The sequence below is a fragment of the Ochlerotatus camptorhynchus genome, unplaced genomic scaffold, assembly GCF_037179485.1.
Source record: "Ochlerotatus camptorhynchus isolate MF236.1 unplaced genomic scaffold, CSIRO-AGI_Acam_v1.1 ptg000136l, whole genome shotgun sequence".
NCBI classification, from domain to species: Eukaryota; Metazoa; Arthropoda; class Insecta; order Diptera; family Culicidae; genus Ochlerotatus; species Ochlerotatus camptorhynchus.
The window spans coordinates 610,065-632,860 of NW_027040626.1; the positions used below are offsets into that span (position 1 = coordinate 610,065).

The window sequence follows — 22,796 nt, forward strand, 5'->3', positions numbered from 1 at the left end:
CTTCACCTTCTTAAACGTCGTTTCTTGGCTCGCTGCACAGTAAAATGGGAGACATTGAGCTTGCCAGCGACGTCCCGGATGGAGAGGTTATAGTTTAGGATTCCGTTTATATTTCACCGCCACCTTCTTCGTCGTCGCTGCCACGTCCGAATTACGATTGCCGCCGCTTCCGGGCTTCCTGGCGGTCGACAGATGCTCCTCGAACACTTTTAAAACGTTTGTCACGGTCGATTTGGCCACATCCAGCAATTTTGCCAGCTTGGCGTATGAGAACGTCGGATTCTCTTGCTGCCCGAGCAAAATTTCAACACGCTGTAACTCTTGCTTGGACGTCATTTTGAAAACTGGAGAGCAAGCGGTGAAAACTCATCATAGCAACCATTGTATGGACACTCAACTTCCAAATGCAGCATTTAAGGTTTTTTTTAATGCATTTTTAACAGAAATACACCAATTTTTGCGCGTTCCAGACTTTATGCCAAAAAAATATTCCTTATCATATTTCTTTAAAAATTGAAGCCTCTAGCTTCCAAGTGGTTCTACCTTGCATCGATCATATATGATATATATAAATATATAGATACATATATCTCTTTACATGGATAATTTTCCAAATGAGGTCAGGGATATGATCTTTGGTTTACCGTGTAGCTGTAGAACTTGATGATTTAAATTTTTCCTTTCCACGATTTTGACATCATTACATTGATCGAGCAGTTTCGTATGGAGCAATGCTTCTCGATATCAGCTCCATTAATGAAATATATATCACACGAAGATTTTGTTTTCGGGTTCGGTAAATTTTACCGAAATCAGAACAACTGAACTTTCGGTAAAACTGTGACCTTCATTTTAAAAGCTTTTGAACTTGAAAATAATTTCAAAACATGTTCAACCTTGTTTCAATGTTCAAATCTTGTCATTTTAGCAGATATTTAGTTTCAAAGTAGCTGAAAAGCAACTGAATTGAATTGCATAATTTTTACCGAACAATTCAGCTGTTCAGATGTCGGTAAAAATTACCAAAGTCGGCGATAATTTCTAAGTGTGTACAGCTGTGTTCGATAGAATAGCAGCGCATGTCGATTTTCATACAAAATGGTCAACTTTTACGTGATGTAACTTTGTTAACTTATGATCAATTGAGCTGAAACGTTCGCCAAAGAACTACAAATATGTTCAATTTTACGATCACAAAATATTAAATTTTTGGAAGCACCTGCCGGAAAGTGAGACACCATTTGAGTTGACTGTTTTTTTTATGAAAATCGGCATGCGCTGCTATTTTATCGAACACAACTGTATGCCTTCCGTGACATGCATTGCATGTCAGGTAAAAGGTGTTCAAAGTAAAAGCTTCAGTATACACTCAATTTTTCTACTACGCGATTTTTATCGTCGATATTTTTGATCGTTAAAAAAATTAAGATAAATACCTAGGTTCCAAAGAATCTGAAAAAATAGATGAAAAATATTGTGGTATTGAAATTTATGTACTCTTCCTAAATGAGGATAAAGCTAGAAAACAATAGCGTAAAACCGAATTATGTGTATCTTCCTCCGAGAACTGCACCGTATGAAAAAATCATGTAAATTTCTGTGATATATAGCGCACACGTTATTAACGGTAGATTTGGCGTAAGTTTACACGATATATCATGTAATTTTAAGCGCAATATCGGATAAGTCTGCAATAGTGCATACAAGCTTGTAAGAAATCCAGTAAAAGGGTTTTTGATCTAATTACCGTCCTACCACCGACAAACTGACATAACACTTAATTCTGACTTATGCTCGAAAATCGTAAACGGTGATCCAGTGATCCGAACTGTCAAAACCATAGGATTTTTTTATCTAGATAAAATAATTTGTCTAGAATAAATCAGACACGAGCCAATTCATAACTTTTGTATGCTGGTTCATGGCTTAGCTAAATATTTCCCACGAACACGGAGCCAAATGTCAGTAGTGTGCTTTGGTCAGAAATGTTATTGTTTTTGCTATGGTCATTCATGTCGGTTTGTCGGAGGTTCTACTAACTCTTTTTTCGAACGGATTTGATCAAAAAATAGAATGTTTCTACTAAATATGACTTCTAAATTTTAAATAGCTCTAATCAAATCCAGCACTGCTTCTATATTCAAATTCCATCATGAGCGTTTTAATTGGGTGTCTTAATTTTAAAAAATTTATCAGTTCTTACACATCATCTGAAAAAGCTTCGTTTTTTTAGCACGGTATTTGTTTCGTACGCAAAGACTTTTACCCCGATTTTTTAATCAAGATTTAAAGCAAAATAATAACTTCACTGTTTGACATTAAACTAACTAATAGCGAAGACAACAAATCAAGAAGACTGGCAACTTTGCCAGAATCCAGATATAATGGCGCTGCGCTTGAGTGAAGGTGGAAGCAACACATAGAAAAATGAGCAAATACACAAACCCTTCTTCTGAGGATGTAATCTTTGCTATCAAATTCGTTCGAAGCATTTACCTGTTAGCGGCAGATGACGCAATTGTATCTGTCTCATAGCGTTCGTATGAGAAAATGGAAGAGTTGCCAGTCTTCTTGATTTGTTGTCTTCGCTAATAGTCAGCTCGCTCCCATACAAAGTGCCACCGAGGAACGCTAAGATGATGATTTTAGCTCATGTAATTGCACTTATTTAAAATAGTTACAGTGTACCAAAATTCTCGATTACATTTTCGACGAAACGTATCAGCTTTTGTAAAAAAACGTATTTGATCGTCGGTGTGGTGTAAGCGGTAGCTTGCCCGATTAACGTACCCCATTCTAGTCAAAATTCTATGTTTGTTTTGATTCGCTATGAAAGTTTGACACATAAAATGTTTGGAGGGGTGCATCGATTGGCTTGGGACCGAAAAGAGTACCAGAGCTGAGCCAAAAAGATGAGCACGTTTCTTCGGGACCTTCTGGTCTTAGAGTTACCGCTATGGTAGTACTCTACCCTAACTATTTAAATTCACACAGCCACACAAATTTTTTGCTAAAGCCTGGTACGTAGCTGAAAAGTAATGACGTTTCTACGTGCTATAGGATAGGACACGGAATGCTAAAGAAATTACTTTCTTGACCCAGTACGCAGTTCTAAAGAAATCGGTAAAGAAAAGATCGATTACATTGGTATAGTGATCGACATGAAGGTGGCGCATTCTGAATGTAATTTCACTTTCCTTGTGGAATAATGATCTGATAGTTATTCCGTTATGTAATGTTGGCGTTTATTGCAAAACTGATGTTTGGATGCATTTTAACAACATAAACACTAATAATTCAGTGCCAACATTTCAAAGGGGCGTAATTGCTTTTGTAAACAATGGCTTTAGCCGTCGATTTCTCGCAAATAAAAGCTCACTCCTCCAAAATAACAATGCTAGCGGGTAGAGGAAACATTCTTCTACCTGTTGGTGTAATTAATTTTTATGAGCGATCTTTTAGTTGCGAGAAATCGACGGCTAAAGCCATTGTTTACAAATGCAATTACGCCCCTTTGAAATGTTGGCACTGAATTGTTGATTTTAGAATTTGATGACACCTCGCTATAATCTCAAAATTTAGCAGAAGACACCTTCCTATAGCTGTCAAATTTTCTTTTGCGAAAAATCCTCAAAAATTACTTTTCCGTTTTCTTTTCAGCTGCGTACTAGGCTTAAGGAATAAACTGCAACAGTGGGTCAGGAATGCAATCTAGTAGGGCGCATTCAATAACTCCGATATGAAGAAAGCAAATGAAGTGTCTTAGGCAATGTTTCTCATAATAATAAGGACAATCTAATGACATTACAAAAATAGATCAAAACTCATCCGCATAGATGGCGCCAAAATCAATTATTTTTCTCTGACATGCTGGAGACTTGACGTCTTTTACAAAGTTTTTGTGTGTGTCATTATTATAGAGACTGTCATCCAAAATTGTTTATCTTTCAAAAATAAGCAACTCTTCTGAAGATGGTTAAACGTGGTTAAACTCCACAATCTACTGTTTCCGAGTTATTCAAAAAACAAACAAAAAACTGTTTAAGGGCATACATACCACTTGGAAAACCGGCTTTCGATCGACGAGATCGAAACATTTCTGTATGGGGCTGCATGCTTGGCATACACAGTTTTGCTCGCGAACTGCTCAATTGCTAATAACTTTGCACAGAGTTGACGAAACATAGTTCTGTTCGAAGCAGTCGATAGAATAGAGTTTAAACTTCTTATAGATACGTAAAAAAAAGGAGACTTAAATTCTAATAATAAACTGTATTTGATTTTGCGTTGCAAAAATGAAGTGAGAAATGTTCGCTGCAAACTTGGACTTTAGGTGTAAAAATTCATTGGTGTGGATTCAAATGATAAGATTTACTTTTGCATGTCTACAGTAAACTATGATCCTAATCTATCAATTACTTTAAAGAAAACTAAATTTCAACAACTGATTGAAAAGTTTTTAACAACTGAGCAGTTGGTGTGTACAACTGTGCATGCCAAGCATGTGGGGCTGTCCATACACCGCTTGGACAATTTATGGAAGACGGGTCGGATAATGTAAACGGTCGAGACAAATTTTCAAAAAATTATATGAATGATTGTCCACGCAGGGAGAGGGGGGTCTAAAATCTTTAAAAATCTGTCCACGTGGAATATGGACAGTCTCTATGTATGTGTGACAAAAACAATATAACATCGGTTTCTCAGCAACCACGGACGCAAGAACCACCAAATAAAATATATTTTTTGAACACGCATTTGAATATTTTTGAAATCATCATATATTCCGGTGAACACGGGCTATGTTACTAGAACCGATCAGGAACATTCCAAACCTATTTGAGCGGATTAAAATAAAAATAAGCCATGGTTAACCTTACAGCAGTCACTAAGTGCACGTGCAAAAACCACTATTAAAACATGATGTTTATCAACAAGAGGTAGAGTTGGCCTTGAAATATAATTAAAACCCGAATCAATTAGAGCGAAATTTTAGTTTTTGATTTTATTCGATTGCAAAATTACATCTAATTTCTTCGGTGATTAGACGCGACTGCTCGTTGGCTGAGGTTAAGGCGTTCATCATTTTTTCAATCTTTTTAAACCCCTCCCCCCCCTTCACCTAGAGTGTCACGCATATTACACGTACTGTCACAAATTTTTAGAGCTCTCTCCCTCCCTCAATAGTGGACGTCATGTTTGAATCACCCCTATTAAGCATACTTTTAATTGAATGAGCTCTTGTTCAGCTTCCAATGATTATAATATTATTTCTAAAACAAAACTAAACTATTTACTGGGTATGGACAGAAAATAATTTAAAAAAAAAAACAGTTTATTCTGCCTGAAGGGTGGTTCTACACTAGGGTGGTTCAAAATATCAATTTTGCTCCACCAACCGCAATCGATTTCAAATCAGGTCCTGATAATTCTCCCAAAAGTTGAGCTCACTTGCATGCGAACTCATACTGCACTGGCCCTTTAAAGTTTATATGGGACTTACCAGGGGAAAAGTGAACTTTTGGTTCTCATCGTTCTAACAATCTTCGAAAAAAAAATTCTATATGTACTAACGTAAAATTTTCCCAGGTACAACTTTGCTGAAGACCGCATTTTAATTAATAATTAGTGAATAATTCATTAAGAGGATGATGTTCTAATGACATGCTCCATCACCTGCTCAGCAGGCCAGATTGGTGTACTTGGCCCGAAGAATAGGGCAACGAATTTATTAACAGCAAGATTCAGTGTTGCCCTGAAAGCAGTCGATTAATCATATCAGAAAATTATCAGCATCGAAATCAATTATTAACTCAAAATTGTAGCTGATAAAATTTCGCATAAGAGTAGTGAGCAAGCTTTTCCGTAAATCCTTATGGCGACACTGTAGTTTACTTTTCCCATAGTTATAAACTTCAAAGGGCCAGTGCAGTATGAGTTTGCATCTAAACAAACTTATTTTCTTGGAGAATGATCAGGATCTGATTTAGAATCAATTGAGCTTTGTGGGACAAAATCGATATTTTGAACCACCCTAATAGAGGGGTCACTGGAACACTTCAGTATTCTTCTGGTTCTCAGCCCAAGTGGGTTAACATTTCTAATGTTCTTTCAGGTCAGGGCTGGCAAATGTCATTTTAAATAAAAGATCTCAAGCGATATTTACAGAGATATGTCACTATCATCGGATGAGAAAACGATGATAGAGATTTTCTTCAAAATCGCATCGAATGTTTTGTGACAGTGTTGTGATCATCGTTATTACTAGCTCATTAGGGCTATTAAAGTTACTTGTACCGCGGAAGTCTGAATAATATATTCACTCTATCGATTACATGCGGGATAACAATTATTTTCGTGAGTGCTTGGAAAATGACAAGAAAGCTAATGATAGGTAGTTTCGTCTCGTGATAGTGAGAAGACCTGTTTTCTCATTGTCACATGACGGCCGTGATATTTACCAGCTCTGATTCAGGTTGAGGAAAATTTGCGGATCAGGGATATTCTTCTCAAATTAGTCTTCACCAATAACTTCCAAATCGTCCCATAGTTTTTTTTTTGCTGAATCCGTATTATCTTGAAGTTGATTCTCCGCGTAATACTCACGAATTTTATCACGCATTGCTGATCAGGCCTTTCATGTAGGTTAGTCATCGTTACTCCATGCCAGCTTCAAAAACCAATTTGTTTATGTTTAAATCAAAACTAACTGAGCGTAGAAATGTCTATCTACATGCGTTTCTTCTATAAAATCAATCAGCGCTCTTAAATATAGAAATAATTTTACAAGTTCAAGAACAAATGTTTGGAAAATATTCCACTTACTTATGTACAATCAAAAATGTTCTGCACTCATCAGGTATAACAATTGTTGCACACATCATACAATAATAAAAAAAATATTATAATTTAATCTAGACCACCTTATGTGCCAATGCGCTCTTGAAGGTGGGCAAATATAGCTCCACACATCATGATAAAAAATCACATGAAAATAATTTCACCTACAAATGTCTCCACCTCCCACACCTGGACCCTACCTATCGACCCATCAACTCATGAACCGGGAACCAATGGCTTTACTTCCTTTCCGGAGGTCAAGCGTCATCAGAGATTTTATGCCTCGGTGCCGACTGGGATTGACCTTTTGGGGTGAGAGGCAATTACGCTTACCACATCACTGCTACCGCTATCTCCAGAAATAAATCATGGGAGTTCAGAACTCTTCTGATTCATTTTTAAAACTTCAGAGAAGTTCCAAAAACTTTGGGAATATCAGAAATATTCACAAAACTTGAAAGTTCTGAGAACTTCAGTGCAGGAAAATGTTCCATTAACATCGAGAAAATTCAGGGATTTATTTTTAAAAAAATCAAGAAACTTCAGAAAACTTCAGGTATGTTCAACGAACTTTTGGAAAATTTAGAGAGCATCGGAAAAGTTCTGGCAACTTCAGGGTGGTTTCATGAACATCCGAAAATTTGTGAAAAGTTCCAAATACTTCAGGATAATTTTGAGAACTCCAGATCCGTTCGATTAACTCCTTAACGCTCAGTGATCTATTTATAGATCAGCATTTTTTTTTTCTCTTCATGTCTTAACAGAAATTGGGAGTGTAAATTTTTTTTTCAATATCACTAGAATTATCCTTGGAATATCATTAACATCTTTAGGAACTAGTCAGAAGCATCACAAATGTTACGAGAACTTCACGGAACTGTAGAAAACGTCGGGACGTTTAGAGATCTTTACGACATACATTTCTGGGAAATTCCTGAAACATCATCAGAAGAGTAGGAAGAACTTCAGGTCGGTCCACAAATAGTGTAGCAACTTTAAAGAAGTTTCGAGGAATGAACGCCGTGGGATTAGACTTACCCACAAAAATAAACGTTCTAATAAACGTTTAGGTAAGAAAACCATTCAACTGATTTGATTGTAAGATGAGCTGGCGCTTTTAGTTTAAAGTTTGTATGGGAAATTTGGATAAAATACATGAAAAAATGACGACCAAAAAAAAGTTTAAATATTCTCGATTTAGTAATTCAAACACTGAGCAACAAGTTTGCTGAAGACTGCATCATGAATACAGTTAGGTTTATTGAGATATTCGCTTTTCAATGTATATGAGTAATTTGTATATGAACATTTCAACCCCCTATATAAACATTAAACCAAAAGCGCCAGCCCGTGTTCCGTCAAAACAAGCTGAATCATTCAAAGAGTAGTTATCTCACCTAAAGACACGAGTCTGCATGTTGGTCAGTGGAAATCTAGTTGATACGTTGCATAAGCTGCGTGTATTTTGTTGCAATAAACGAACAAAATGTACACATATTTTAGGTCAAGCATGAATACTACTCCATAATACAATTTTGAATCGTGATGCTACATGTGCTGAAATTCTGAGTTTAAGGCAGTACCAAGAACTTCAGGAGAACTACGAGAACTTCAGGGTAGCTTCGGGCACATCAGTAATGATCAGATATCCTTAGGGTAGTTTAATTAACTTCTAGGAAATTGCAGGAACTTTACAGAAATTACAAGAAAATCAGGGAATTTCCGAAACCTTCAGCAAAGTTCCGAAATCTTCAGGAAAGTCCAGTTTACCTGTACCCTAATTTTATAAAACGGTTTTAAATTATGTACATTCCGAAATTAAAATGATCAGCGTTCCTTGAAGGGAGTGCACAAATGAAAAAATCATTGATTAACTAGCTCGAAATTTACTATGACAACACTGCTACTGATTCTTCTGAAATGGCACAGGTCAAGAAAACAAACTAAATGCTGGAGAGTAATCTCTCAATAATAATAGTATCGTATAGTTGCCTTCGGAATTCCAAGATAGTTTTGATTCAGATATTTTGTGGAGAGTTCCATAATTGTATAGAATCTTATTTCTGTAAATAAAGCTCTTGGAGCTTTCCAATGAAGTTTTGGGGAGGATCCCAAGCAACCTGTGGCAGATTACTTAGAGAATGCCGAAGAGAGTTCCTACGGGATTTATTGGGGAATTCTGAGGAGAACTCAAAGATAGTTGTGAGCGGTGTCCGGCCATTATGACGAAGGTTATTATGCTGAAACCGAATGATTTCCAGCTTACCCAGACTTAAATAAATGTTGAAGAGATTCTTTACACAGTTATGTTTTTATGATTTAAAACACTTAGATATCGGTTCAGACTTCGATATTTTTTCAGACACTGAATTTAGCTTTAGAGCTTAGATTTTTTGTATGGTCACATTAACACGTCGTTGCGTCATTCGTGTCCGTGATGAGATTTGAACTCACTTTTGCGTGAGAGGAATGTAGGTTAACCACTACGCTATTCCTAGGGTTTGTCAGTTTGGTAAGAAATCAAAATGTAACGTTTTAAAGAATTTTTTTTATCTTTTAAATATTTTTACTTCTTTTCAATGCTGAGCATTTTTTTTTTCTCACACCAATTGATTTAACTTTCTATAGCAGTTGTTTCTTTTTCTTATTCTTATACATCTTCTTCGTCTTATTATTCTTTTTCTTCTTCTTCTTCATCTTCTTCCTTACATGAGATGGAAAAGTATTGTCACTTTGAGTCCAATATGGTAGAGCCTAACATATCCTTCTATTATTTGCTGGTTATTCTCTTGTTCAGCCCAGCAAATGTTTTTCCCAAGTGTTAAGATATAATTTTCCGAAATTCGGCGTTATAACCGTTCGAAGACGAATTTTAAGTAAATAAAACAGCAAAAAGGTTATCTTCCATTTAAGTCCACTTAATTTTGGTATCCATGACAGATACGTATGTTACCGTTGGGATATAATATCCCTTGTTTGTCAGTCAAAAAGTAGTTCAATTGTAAAACTTTTATTGTAGCTAAGTGTTTATTGTTTATTTATTTACATATTGAATATTATATGCAACTATATTAAATAATTCATAAATAAAAGCCTAGCTAGGATTAAATTAAATGCATGCACATTCAAGAAACAAATTCATATTGATACCCTAAGAACACAATTTGTTACACTACACTACACGAAAACCGATACCCTTGGGAAAAGCTGATGCAGAGCTAAATGCATTACCACAGAGGAGACAAAGGACTTCGATGAAAAATGGTACATCTGAAAGGGAGAGGCTACTGGTGGTCCTATTAGTGATGGAATGTTCTTTTTCCAAGTAACACCTCAAGTGAGAAACATCTCGAAACTAGACCAGTTGTGCACAGTGAAGTGAAAAAGTGACTATAATCTCAATTTATATTGTAGGTAGGCCTAATCACCCATAAAACGATTATGGACCCCGGAACCCAAAACCAGTAGTGCTCTATGGTAACACCTGCCGCCTTTGATATTTTCCTCACCCAACCAGGACCTATTGTATTTCGGTTGAAGTCGTTCCGTTACCGGTTAGCTGACCTGGAATAAAAGTCCCGTGCGAGGTGCGTAACCAAACCCCAACCTCGACCAGCCAAAGGTCCATTGTGATCGCAGGTTCACGGATAGACCCACAGCCCACGTGGCCTCCGTCCGCAGAGGTTAGGCCAGGGGTACCGATGCCGTCGTATCCAGCCAGCACATCACCGAGCGCAGCCGATCAGGTGCTTTTCGGTCCGCATGACCAACAACCGATCGCGAACCTACGACGTCCCACCACGCTCTTCCGCAGCAGCAGCCGGCCGGCCCTTCATACCCACAAACACACATACCATTGCTGTAAATCAGAATAAAAATGTGTTTAACTTTAGTTTGCGTCGTGTAGTTTTTTTTATCTGGTGACTGGACTCTTATTAAGCAGATTCCCTTGATAAAAGCCGACCCTGAGCGCAAAAGAGCCTCAAGCTCGAGCTTGCCGGGAGCAATCAAAAGAGGCCTTGAGAGCCCACCTTCAATGGTCCCCGTGGCTAGACCAGGGATCGAAGGCATTGTAGGAGGGTCCATCCGATCCCCTATTAACACGTATTTCGACTACAATATGCAGTCTTCATCAGTGTCATTCCCACTAAAAAAAACTTATCAAAACCTAATCTAAGTACTCATGCCCTAGGTAAAAATGTCAAGATCACAGGTATAAAAATTAAACTACAATGTGTAGAATCGGAACCTACCTAACTAAAAAACCTAAGATTTGAGTAAACTAAAGGAGAAAAATCGATACAAATCTCTAATAAGGAATTTTAAGGCAACTTTGTGGATGATTTCATGGATATTCTGAACTTTCAATAATATTCCTAGCGATGATCTAAGAGAATCGATAATTAGGGGTTGCGAGAGAACTATTGAGCAAATTTCAAGAGTTTTCTGAAGAGAATTCTTAAATCACTATTACATTTTATATAAGAACAATTAGATTATTCTTGGAAAATTTTGACAGGTACTCTTAGAAAATTTTGAGATAAAGAAGGTTTTAGCTGGACGTTTTATCTTGAAGATAATTAAGTATAACATCTTAATTGTGGTTTACAAACAAAAACGAACGGCAAAGTTGGAGCTGCTATACTTTTATTAAGCAAAATAATAGTTGGGTAAAGAAGAATTGCATTGTAACACACATCGCCTAAAAATGGCCACTGGGTATGTACACTGGGGATGTAACCGATGATGTAACACGAGTGGTTAAACCTCCAGCAAGAGAAAGTATATTAAACTTATCAAGTTTAATTGTTCAAGGTCACTGCAACTTACGAGAAGTAAAAATGAACCCCTAAATCGCATCATGTGTTTCATGCTACAGAATTTTTTGATGATTTTCTATGTTTAACTTTGAAAGAATCCAAGATTCTGAATCTCGCCGTTACAATGAAGTTTGACCTTGCGTACATTTTTGTGTTTTGTTTAGTCCCATGAAATATTGTCTCGTGTGCTTGCATATTTAGATATCATATGCTTTTTTGTTTTGCTAAGTGCTTGAAATCATATTTTTTTTAAAGTTTGCCTTCAATCTTTCTTCCAAAAGCCAAATAATGACATTTAAAGTCCCGTAGACATGTAAATTTTAGTTCCATTTTTATCTAGTTCAAGTATTTTTAACCCTATTTTTTTAAAGTGATCAATATTAAATTTTACATAATCCAACCGGAAAATGTATTATTCGATTATAGATTTGCATAAATGTATAGAGAATTGTTTTAGTATCGGACAGGTTTGGGCCAAAGAATCTCAGAATTTTATTAAATTTAGCCCACAGGTAAAGTTTATAATTGTATGAACGAAAAAAAAATCAAAAAAAAAATCGGGATGATTAATTTTCTCGCAAAATTTTGGACGAACTTTTCGGATTTTACCTTTAAAAATTCATACCGTAGAATGAACGTTGTGTAGTGAAATGATATGGAAATTATATCAGCAATCCATTAAAAATATGATCTAAAGAATTGTTACGGTTGAGGAAAATGGGAAAATCACACAAAATAATGCGATTATTCAATTTCAATCTTGATAAAGAGTATCATGCCTAAAGAGTTGTAAATATTTCGGTTTTAGCAGTCAGTTTTCTTAGATTAATAGAAGCAAATTTTATTCATGACACATTCAACGATATTTGTCTATTATTTGACAGATTTTGTACTGTAAATGAAAACAATGAAAGTAACCCCTAAATGTTATTGCATATTTCGAAAGTGCGTTAAAATTCCTATAAGATTTGACGTTTTTGATTTGAGTAGCTCAAAACATTTAGATGAATAATTCATTGCAACATCCCGAAACATAGTCGCTCAACTAATCATTTAAAGCTAACTCAAACCATAAACTATTGATCAATTTTTAATGGGAAATTTGTCACACTTTCCAAATCTGAATTAATATTTAAACTAACTCCTTTCATTTGTTCATTTACTATGTTACTGGTAGAATGTGTCTTAAATGCTTTTTTTTCGGAGAGTGATGAGCGATTTTAAAGCAAATGTTTGAGGAATCCGATGAAATAAGCTCTCTTACTATCCGTTAACGTTGGGTCGGGAAAAAACAAACCAAAGGAAAAAAAAACTTTGGGTCGATACCAACGCATATGCTTTTTAAACCGTGTGTCAATCTGTGGAATCTACTTTAGAGACAAAGCTCTTTTCGGATGAACGTCCTCGATCGTTAATATTTCTTGGCATTGGTTTCACTGAATTTGTATCACTGTATTTTTCTGAGTGTTCCGCAACGGATACATGGAAGTATACATTTTGGCTTAATCAAAGAATTCGCTCCAAGACTGAATACGTTGCGCATCGATAAATATTAATGCTTGCGATACAAAGATTTCAATAATCTGACCAATAGAATATTATATATCAACGGGAAGCTTGAAAAAATTGTTATTAGTCTTAATTTTTTTTTACTGTTTTTAGAATATTCAAATCGTATTTATTTTTTCGGAGTTGAATGCTTCCCGCTAAGAATTATAATAGAAAAATAGTACCAATTTTTCGCCGCAAAAAAAAACAACTGTAAATCTCCATTGAATCCAGCAATACCAGCATTGAGAATTTGTATTTTTCAATATTTTTACTATAAATTTGATCAAAAATATAAGGTAGATGAGAAAATAGATACTCAACTCTTTGTAAATCATATGAAAATATTGATCACCAGCCGTTTAAAATTATAAACAAAATTAGCTCGACATGTTTCGGTCGATTAAATAAAAATAGTACACTCCTAAAAATCATTGTCTAATTGAATCGACCACCATCACAGCGAACATCACAATCATAAATCTTCTTGCTTCAAGCAGCATTTTTTCCTCGCCAAAAACCACTTGAATCACCGGACAGGTTTTGTACAAAGTGCCGTAGAGAATCTGTTGACAAATTTACTGCTCCTGATCGTCGGCTTTCCGGCGCCATGCTCTCTAGAGAAAATGTGTCTCCTGGTGGTAGCCTCTGTGCATAATAGCTATAGTATAGGAGAATAAGCAAGAGTATAATGACATGCATGGAAATATGTAGTGGGAAAAGGATCAAATGGGAATTTTTACAACCAGAACAACAAGGAAATGTCAAGTGGTTTGATGTTTTGGTTTCATTTTTACACTTGTACGCCTTGTTCCTCCAATTGTTACATTGTGGTAGGTAAACAAAACAAGTTTTGGAAGGCTATATCTGCTCGGTGGGAGTAATCGTACATTTGACAAGGGGATACGTTTTCAAATTTCCTATACTTCTTTCTTTTATTTCATTCTAGCAGTTAGAATGACGTTTACTTCCACTAGAAGTTCGAAATAAAACATTATTTTGAGATTTTTGCTTCTAGAACCTCGTGAAAAAATTTGTGCGTTTTATAAAAAAAATAGTAAATAGTATAATAGTCCAGTTTTATGATAGAAAGTCCTTCAAAACTGCTGGACACAGTAGTCCATTCAAACCAAACATGAAATTAAATTAAGTTTATCTATAGATGACCTAATAATGTTTGAAACCAAAATGTTAACAGTCGGTAACGACCATTTGCTTATCTCGACCTGTAACGACTGCTTCATGATTCTAGCAGTTGCGTTCATTCCTCATTGCAATTCATCTTTCAAACTGCTCGAAACATATTTAGGATTTCTTTTGGAAGCTTGATAACAAAACGCAGCCACATTGAAAATAACTTCAAGTGGGCACGCTGCCACAATCTAAAAATAGAACGGCAGAGCAGGGGCGGGGCCTACTAACAAAATCAGCTGAGAGTTAAACAACATATCTGAGAGAAGAAAGAGAGAGGAAGAGAGCATGGCGCAGAGTATTGCCCATGCCACATACCCTTTGAGGTATTTTACCCAAACAAAATTAGCAATCCCACGGTTATAATTGCAAATTAAATTACCCCTAATGTATGTTGGATCATTAAATTATGCACTCAAACTGACACCATCAAAGACACCACCATATTGCACCACTAAATGATCATAAATTGTGGACTGCATTTCGTGTAATCCGCAGCGAAGTGGGGATTGCTTTTTTGGCCTCATCTCCGTGTAAAGAAAATCCGGTCAACCAATAGGAAGCGAGGGTTTCGTGGAAAACTAAATCGTTCAAAACGCTACGCCGATTGGTATCTCTAGATCCCGCACTTCTTCTAGAGGAAAATCAGTCTTGTTTATGAAGTCGCGCGGTTTAGTTGTTTGTTGCATTGCATGCGGAAAAGTGTTTGAAGAGGAGTAAACTTTTTTTTTTTGGTGATGGAATGTACCTAATTGATATTGAATACAAATTTAGGAAAGTTTTCAAAGTCATTCACATGGTGTACGTAGCCGCGCTTGAGTAGTGAAAATTTGTATCCAGTGAAAATAGAATAAGTGATTAAGATTAATCCAGATTTATCGCATAAGGCAATTATTCTGACGTAAATGTACAACAAAATGTCCAGCTTTGAGTCTTCGGATGGTGAAATTTGCCAACCGGTGTGTGAATCGGAATCCTACTATGAACCAGCAAACCATTACTATACACAACTTTATCCAGCGGATTCCCAGAATGCAGGTATGTTGATATTACAAGTGAGAATCGTTTACAAATTTTTTTAAAGTGATTTTAAAATAAATATAAGAACGAATGAATGTAATGGCTCGGCTTCCAAGTGGTATTTCTTGCAACGAACATAATATTGTTTAACTATAATAGTTGTAGCTAATAATTCTAAATGAAAAACGTAACCCCCCTTATCATTTTTCTTCAATTTACTGAAAGCGCCGCATAAACTCAAATTGTACAAATTATCATAGTTCTTTAGAGAAAATTATTCTAAGTTAGAAATTTTTGCAAGTTTCTGAATCCTGGATTTCTGCTACCCATTTTCCAGAATAATGAACATTTCCTCAAGACGTTAGGCATAAATACGATAGGCATTATATACGATAGGCATAATGGATGGTTATCATAATGGACGTTAGGCATAATGGCCGACAGGCATAATTCATATTTAAATGAAAAATCACAAAAACAAAATTATTCCTTCTCTCATAAGCTGTTCTTTGCAATCAATCTCAAGAGAGCCAAAGGCTTAGCTGGGTTTGATATGGGATTTTTTTTTTATGCGTCATTTGATTGATCATACTATTTTCCATTCTTTTTATCATGAACTGTTCTTTCAGAGTAAACTTCTTCTTATTCATCTTCTTTTTGCTTTTCTTCTTATTCAACTAATGGTTTTCTGTACAGAATTGAACGAATGTTATTCTGTACGAATTGAAACCCATGGTTATCTTATAATATAGATGGTTGGGTACTGATATTTTTACCCCCGACTCGTACCTGTAACCCAACGGGTTCGGGTTGGGTAAGGATAAGCTAATAAAAAAAAAGTTCGGGTCGGGTACGGGTATTTATTGCATCTTATCTAATAAAGAAAGTAATGATTTTGAGCATCAAAACAAACTTTTTAGCGAATTTCTTCAATAAATAACACATATTATTAACGTGCCTTCGAAGATGAACTAGCCCATATTGCATCTTATCTAATAAAGAAAGTAATGATTTTGAGCATCAAAACAAACTTTTTAGCGAATTTCTTCAATAAATAACACATATTATTAACGTGCCTTCGAAGATGAACTAGCCCATGGCTGAAAATCTCCTTTAAAGTTTAAAAAAAATTAATTAATGTGCCTTAACAAAAACACAAAGTAAATGTGTCCAATGAATGGTTCGGATCGGGTACGGGTATTCAGAAAACTAAATTTTCGGAATCGGGTCGGGTTTTAAAATTACAAACCCGACCATCTCTAATTATCAGATGTGATTGATATCACATCCAAGGCCGTAGTCATTCAACCGAATACCAATAATTTTTGGTACAGTATATTTTCCATGTCCCAGATTCTTAATAATTTTTGACAGTTCGGTATTTTAAATATTTCTACCAGAATCATAAAAACTTCATCAGGTCTTGGATTTAATCGAAGACAACGAATCAAAAAGACTGGCAACTTTGCCAGAGTCCAAGCGACAAATATAATGGCGCTGCGCTTGAGTGAAGGTGGAAGCAACGCATAGAAAAATTCATAACAAATACGCAAACCCTTCCTCTGAGGATGTAATCTTTGCTATCAAATTCGTTCGAAGCATTTACCTTAGGGTTGCAGCATATATTATGTCACGCTCTAAGGGAGGAGGGTCTAAGATTTTGTGACAAGCAATGCATTAGGTATAGGAAAATGTCACGATAGGGGGGAGGGGGTAATTTTTTACTCAATTTAGCGTGACATAATTAATGCATGGGCCGCGATTGTATCTGTCTCATAGCGTTCGTATGAAAAAATGGAAGAGTTGCCAGTCTTCTTGATTTGTTGTCTTCGATTTTATTTTAACTTTTTTAAATTATGGATCGTTAAACAGTGAATTGTGGCCTTCTGGAAATATTGAAACCTGAACTAAAATCTTGAAAAGGTGTAGTTCTTGATTTTTGTTTTCTGCTGCTGTGTGTGAAAATTTTTCTAAATCTGAGATCTGTTTCTGATTCTTATGTCAAAGAACTTGTTTTATATTATTCAAAGCAGTTTTTTTTTAAACCGGTTTCAGGAAATCGGCATGAGATATTCCCAGTTCTAGAATCTTTAAACCATCAGTCATGATTTTTTTCTGACCGGGATGCTGAAAATTACCTTATGTCTATGATTTTAAAAATCAACGTATCCAAAATTGTTCTTTAAAATTATTAGTAGGCATCAATTTCCTAGTTTGATGTTGAAAAGTGAACTAAGCAAATAGTTAAAGGAGGGAGAAGGTTTTGCCGATTGTTTGAAGTCCCTACAAATAAAAAAAAAAGGTTTGAACGGCTCCATAGCAGCACACTTGTCGAAAAATGGTTATAGCAGCTTATATGCGACTTTTTTTTTTCCTCTGTTCGGGACATAACATCACTGCGACCAGTAATTTGATCTATTGTAGTATATCCCGTGTCCTTAGTTTAGTGCATGTCGTATTACTCCATCACTATTGAGAAATGATAAAGTATTCGGTTTTGATACAGTTGTCATTCTTGCCTTCATCGCAAGGAATCGATTCTAACTGAAAGGTTCCGCTATTTATACCCTTCGGAGTTGGAACACCCTCCAAAGGCGCGCCCCTTTGTCAGTCAAGATTGGATTCCTTAACAACAAAAACAAGCTATGACACCGATAATGACCATGCATCAGAACCCTAGTCTTAACCACTTCAAACTAGGGAACAACGATTAGAAGATTAGGAATCACATAGGTGAAGACTAACTAACTAATTTTTTCCTTGTTTCAAGATCATCCTCGGTCCAGGCAACCCGAGGACTTATCACAATCAACAAGGCATAAAAAGTAACAAGGACTAAGATGTGTTCCTTTGATTACTGAAAAATCCTGTTCCCCTAGTTTAAAGAAGTTAGGACTAGGAATCGGTGGTAGATCTTACATCCCGTAACGTACCACGAAAAGGTGATCTACCCACGTTACGGGGCTATATGCGACTTATTCCGGTCACAATCAATTTGCCGCAGCTTTTAGAGACGAAAGTGACTTGCTTGGGGCTATCTACTTAGTATGTGGACAACCCCATTCTACGAACAATGGATTAATAATTTTTTTTTTATTAATGGGGAACTGCCCCTATTAACACCTACAAAATCAACATATCTAGCGTTCATAAGCATAAGGCCCTAACTGCGATGATCAATTCTCTTCGTCGATTTTCTCTTCGCATTACCACAGTTCAGTGAACCAATTTTCCGACATTATTACAACACTGTATTGTGAAAGGTTGAAGTTGCAGTTCGGATATGAGTAATTCTCGTTGAAACTAGGTCACCATTGCCACATGGTCTTTAAATAGTTGAATATATCCGCTTGATTGGTCGGAGCCGATGAAAACATTAGATTGCCACTTTCCTTAACTCAAATGAATTGACCCCTCGCTAACCAAGGGGCCTTACAATTTTCAAAAAAGTTGAATTTCTAGCAATTATTAGACATATGTATCATGTTAAATTTTTGACATTTCATATGGAACCCTCCTGCAAACAAAATTTCATTATGAAAAGGAAGGATAGGAATTTCATTTGGAATGAACATTTTTTTGGCGGCCATCTTGGAATTGGCCGCCATATTGAATTTTATCTGACGTATTTTTCACTATGTTTGCAACCTTCGATTCTGAGCTCACCATCTGAAAGCTGAGAAAAAATGCTATCAGATACAGTCACCCCAGTATTATGGGCCATTCACAATTAAGGGCCACTTCCATTTGATTAACACGCATAACTGACTGACCCATAATAGTGACTAGCTGGCCCATAATACCATAGAGGTAACTCTAAGACTAGAAGGTCCCGAAATAACGTGCTCAACTTTTTGGCTCAGCTCTGGTACTCTCTTCGGTCCCAAGCTAATCGAATCACCCCTCGAAACATAGGAAAAACCAATAACCCCTCATTTTATCTGTCAAACTTTCATAGCGAATCAAAACAAACATTGCGTAGTACTAGAATTTCGACTAGAATGGGGTACGTTAATCGTTTGCTTGGGACCAATAGGCTAGTCAAGTAGTGAGCCAATTTAAAATCGTTAGTTTCGTATTGATTGTTGATAATACTGGGGTGCCTGTACAATATAGAAACATTGTTGTTTAATAGTGTCAATGTCGTTGCTCACGTAATCTATTGTTGTCTATGGTTCTTATTAAAGAGCCTGAATTTGTAAAGAGACGACATCTTTTCCATTTGACAGGTCTTCTGCTCCATTAAAATGACTTTTCCTATGACTTTGACAGACAATCGAATGTTCCAATTTTGACATGTCGCCTCTTTATAAATTTAGGCTCTTTAGTTCTTATTTATGAAGCCCTGCAACCAGAAAAACTAACTCTCGATGAACATTTCAAATGGTCCTATCTGTTTTGATCGATTCTCTTAATCGACTTTCTCCACATAGTTTGATAAAGGAGGTTCTTATCTAGCGTCCACAACGTCAAATACAACAGGGAAAGGTTTTGCAGCTGAGTTATTGACTAAAGAGAAAGTCCATGAAGAGAATCGATCAATGCAGATAGGACCTTTTGAAATGTTTATCTAGAACTCTTTATCAACCCTAATAAGCAAATACCATAAACGAACTGTATCCCGGATGGATAAACTATCCCACAAATGGTTTGGATGATACCCCGAACACATCGTTAAGCTCTCTTTTATGGTTATTTTTATTAGGGAAGTGATCTGAAACTAAACAATGTTTCGCTAGTTGAAAGTGGTGTTTAAATAAGTAAGAGTTACATTTTGATGTAAAACTTATGGAAAAATTAACTATAGATACTGTCACAATCTATATTTACAAGCTGAATCTGTAAAAAGTAAGCTTAATATATGATCACAAACGAAGTAACAGACGGTTAACTGGCGAAGAAATCAATTGAAATAATGTGGTTCGCTGTAATAGAATTTTCTTAGAAGCTTGTGCCAACAGCCACCAGATGGGCTAGTATTTTTGTTTTGATTTGAACAAAGTATTTTTGTTTTGATTTGTGTGTAATGATCTTTGACAGTGTATCATTTCGTCATTTTTTTATATATTTCAGTTTTGAGTAGAGTGAAAGAGATAGAACCAAAACATTTGGTGAAAATGCTAGCACAATTGAGTAGTACACACTACGAAAAAAGTCATGTAAATTTCCTTGGCCTGAGACCGATACATGCAACGGCCCAAATGACATAAGAATCAGTTGAAAGAAACGAGAAAATCAATTCAATCAAACGTTATATTCGTCGAGTTGCTTATGTTTCGGTTTGAGAACTCTTAATTTTACATGAAATGTTTGTTTACGTCAAAGATGGATTACGTCCCATGTAAAAATAGTTATTTCTAAGTGTGTAGTGTTGCCATGTGGTACACTGAAAAATTACAATAGCAGGTTCGTCACCAAAATTTTTGAACCGCTCCGTCTGTCACTTCGTTTGTGATATGACTAGAGACAGTGTAAGTTTGCGATTTTGCGAAAGCTGCGAAATTTGGCTTTGGACGCAAAATTATCCAAATTCCGTAGAATGCCGTGCTTGGAATATGCGACATTATAAAACCGTTGAGGTTGTTGTTTGTGGAGTGGAGTGGAGTTATTGGAGTGCAACACAAAAAAAAATGTCCACCGAAATAGTGTTAGGTTTTAAACGCTTATAACTTGGTCATTTATTGATGGGTTTAATTTCTTTTCACACCTTTTGATTCAGAATTTATGTAAGATTTCTTTGGCATGAAGATTATAGTAATTTAACATTAGTAAACTATTGAAAATTGATCAAACTTTTAGGCTGCAATCAACCAATCACGTGTTTGCTTGCTATGACTATCGAGAGAACAGTTAGAGAGATACGACAGGTTTGCGATGTTATGAAGCAGCTTGCATGTACACACTTACATTTTTCTACCGAGATCGGCTGTGCAAATCTCGGCAAAAAAGTTTTATGAGATATCAGCAAACATTTCATTTGTTTGCTGAGATTCAGCTAAGCATTATCCGAGATTCAGCAATCAAATGTCACTTATGCTGAGATCTCAGTGAAACTTGCCGAGTGTACGTTTTGCTTCAGATCGTCTGGGAATGTGACGGTTGTCACATCGTTAGACGCCGTACACGGCCGATGAGACTATCACAACATTGAGTAGGATTTCTCTCAAAATAGTAGAAAGTGAGTAAAATTTTCCTCAAAAATCCGCATGAAAAAAATAAACAAATTACGCCTTTTAAGTTTACGATTACACTAGTACACGGCCAATGAGATTAACTTAAAATTGAGTCGAATTCGAATTAAAATTGCAAAAAAATAGTTAATTTTTCCTCTATTTTCTAGGAAATACCATAGAATCTAAGAGGTAACTCTAAGACTAGTAGGTCCCGAAGAAACGTGCTCAACATTTTGGCTCAGCTCTGGTACTGTCTTCGGTCCCAAGCAAATCGATTCACCCCTCGAAACATAAGAAAATCCACGAACCCCTCATTTTATCTGTCAAACTTTCATAGAAATTCAAAACAAACACTGTGTAGTACTAGAATTTCAACTAGAATGGGGTACGTTAATCGATTTACTTGGGACCAATAGGCTAGTCAAGTAGTGAGCCAATTTAAAATCGATAGTTTCGTATTGATTGTTGATAGAACCCCCATTGAATAGCTAAAGCTGCATTTAAACGGCGCTCGCTTTGAATCTGTTTAACGGGTATCCTACAGTGCCCAATGGTGCTACGCAATATAATGCAGTTGTGAGTTGAATTCGATTCAGGTATTAAGTTACTTTTATTGGCTATAGGTACTGGGTAAATTTTTCCTTGATTTTATTCATATTCGAGCAAATTTATCATGACATCACTAGGTTGTGGTCTTCATCAAAGCTGTTCAGATGCATACGGCCTATTGGAAGATGAACAGTTGAGTTCAGGCTTCGTCTTCCAGGTGGCACTAATAAATTATATACTTAACTTGACATCTTGACTAGATAGAAGATTTCTGTCTTTTTAAAATAATTTCAAGTGAAAATGGATGATGTACATCACCCTAGTATACTTTTTAACTTCGTATTGCTAGTATACCGTTTCACTTTTTATTGCTTTAAGATGTTTCACTGTGAGATCCTTATTCTCGAAACCACTTCGAAATTTTACGTGCACAAATATCAGCTTCCCCGACATGTACCACAATGAAATTGTTACTTCACGTTTGCTGTACTGCAGCATACATGAAGTTGCAATTTGTGGTGAAATAGGGCATTAATTTCAAAGATTTTTGTAATTGAAAATTCGAATTGGAAGCGCATGTATAGCCTATTTGTGGACTCTACAAGGAATCACCTTAACATGCAACTTCGCTAGATAGAAGGTAGCGGTCTTGGAC

At 36.1% G+C, this 22,796-nt stretch overlaps 1 protein-coding gene across 1 annotated transcript in view; it reads left to right on the forward strand.

Moving 5' to 3' along the window:
* Window positions 1-15,194: 15,194 nt before the first annotated feature.
* The window catches only part of Hand (hand), a 30,894-nt gene continuing 23,292 nt past the window's right edge, over window positions 15,195-22,796 (forward strand). Inside the window, exon 1 of the mRNA XM_065220959.1 lies at window positions 15,195-15,437. Coding sequence (XP_065077031.1) covers window positions 15,305-15,437 — 133 coding nt within the window. The 5' untranslated portion in view covers window positions 15,195-15,304. The remainder of the gene's footprint in view (window positions 15,438-22,796) is intronic.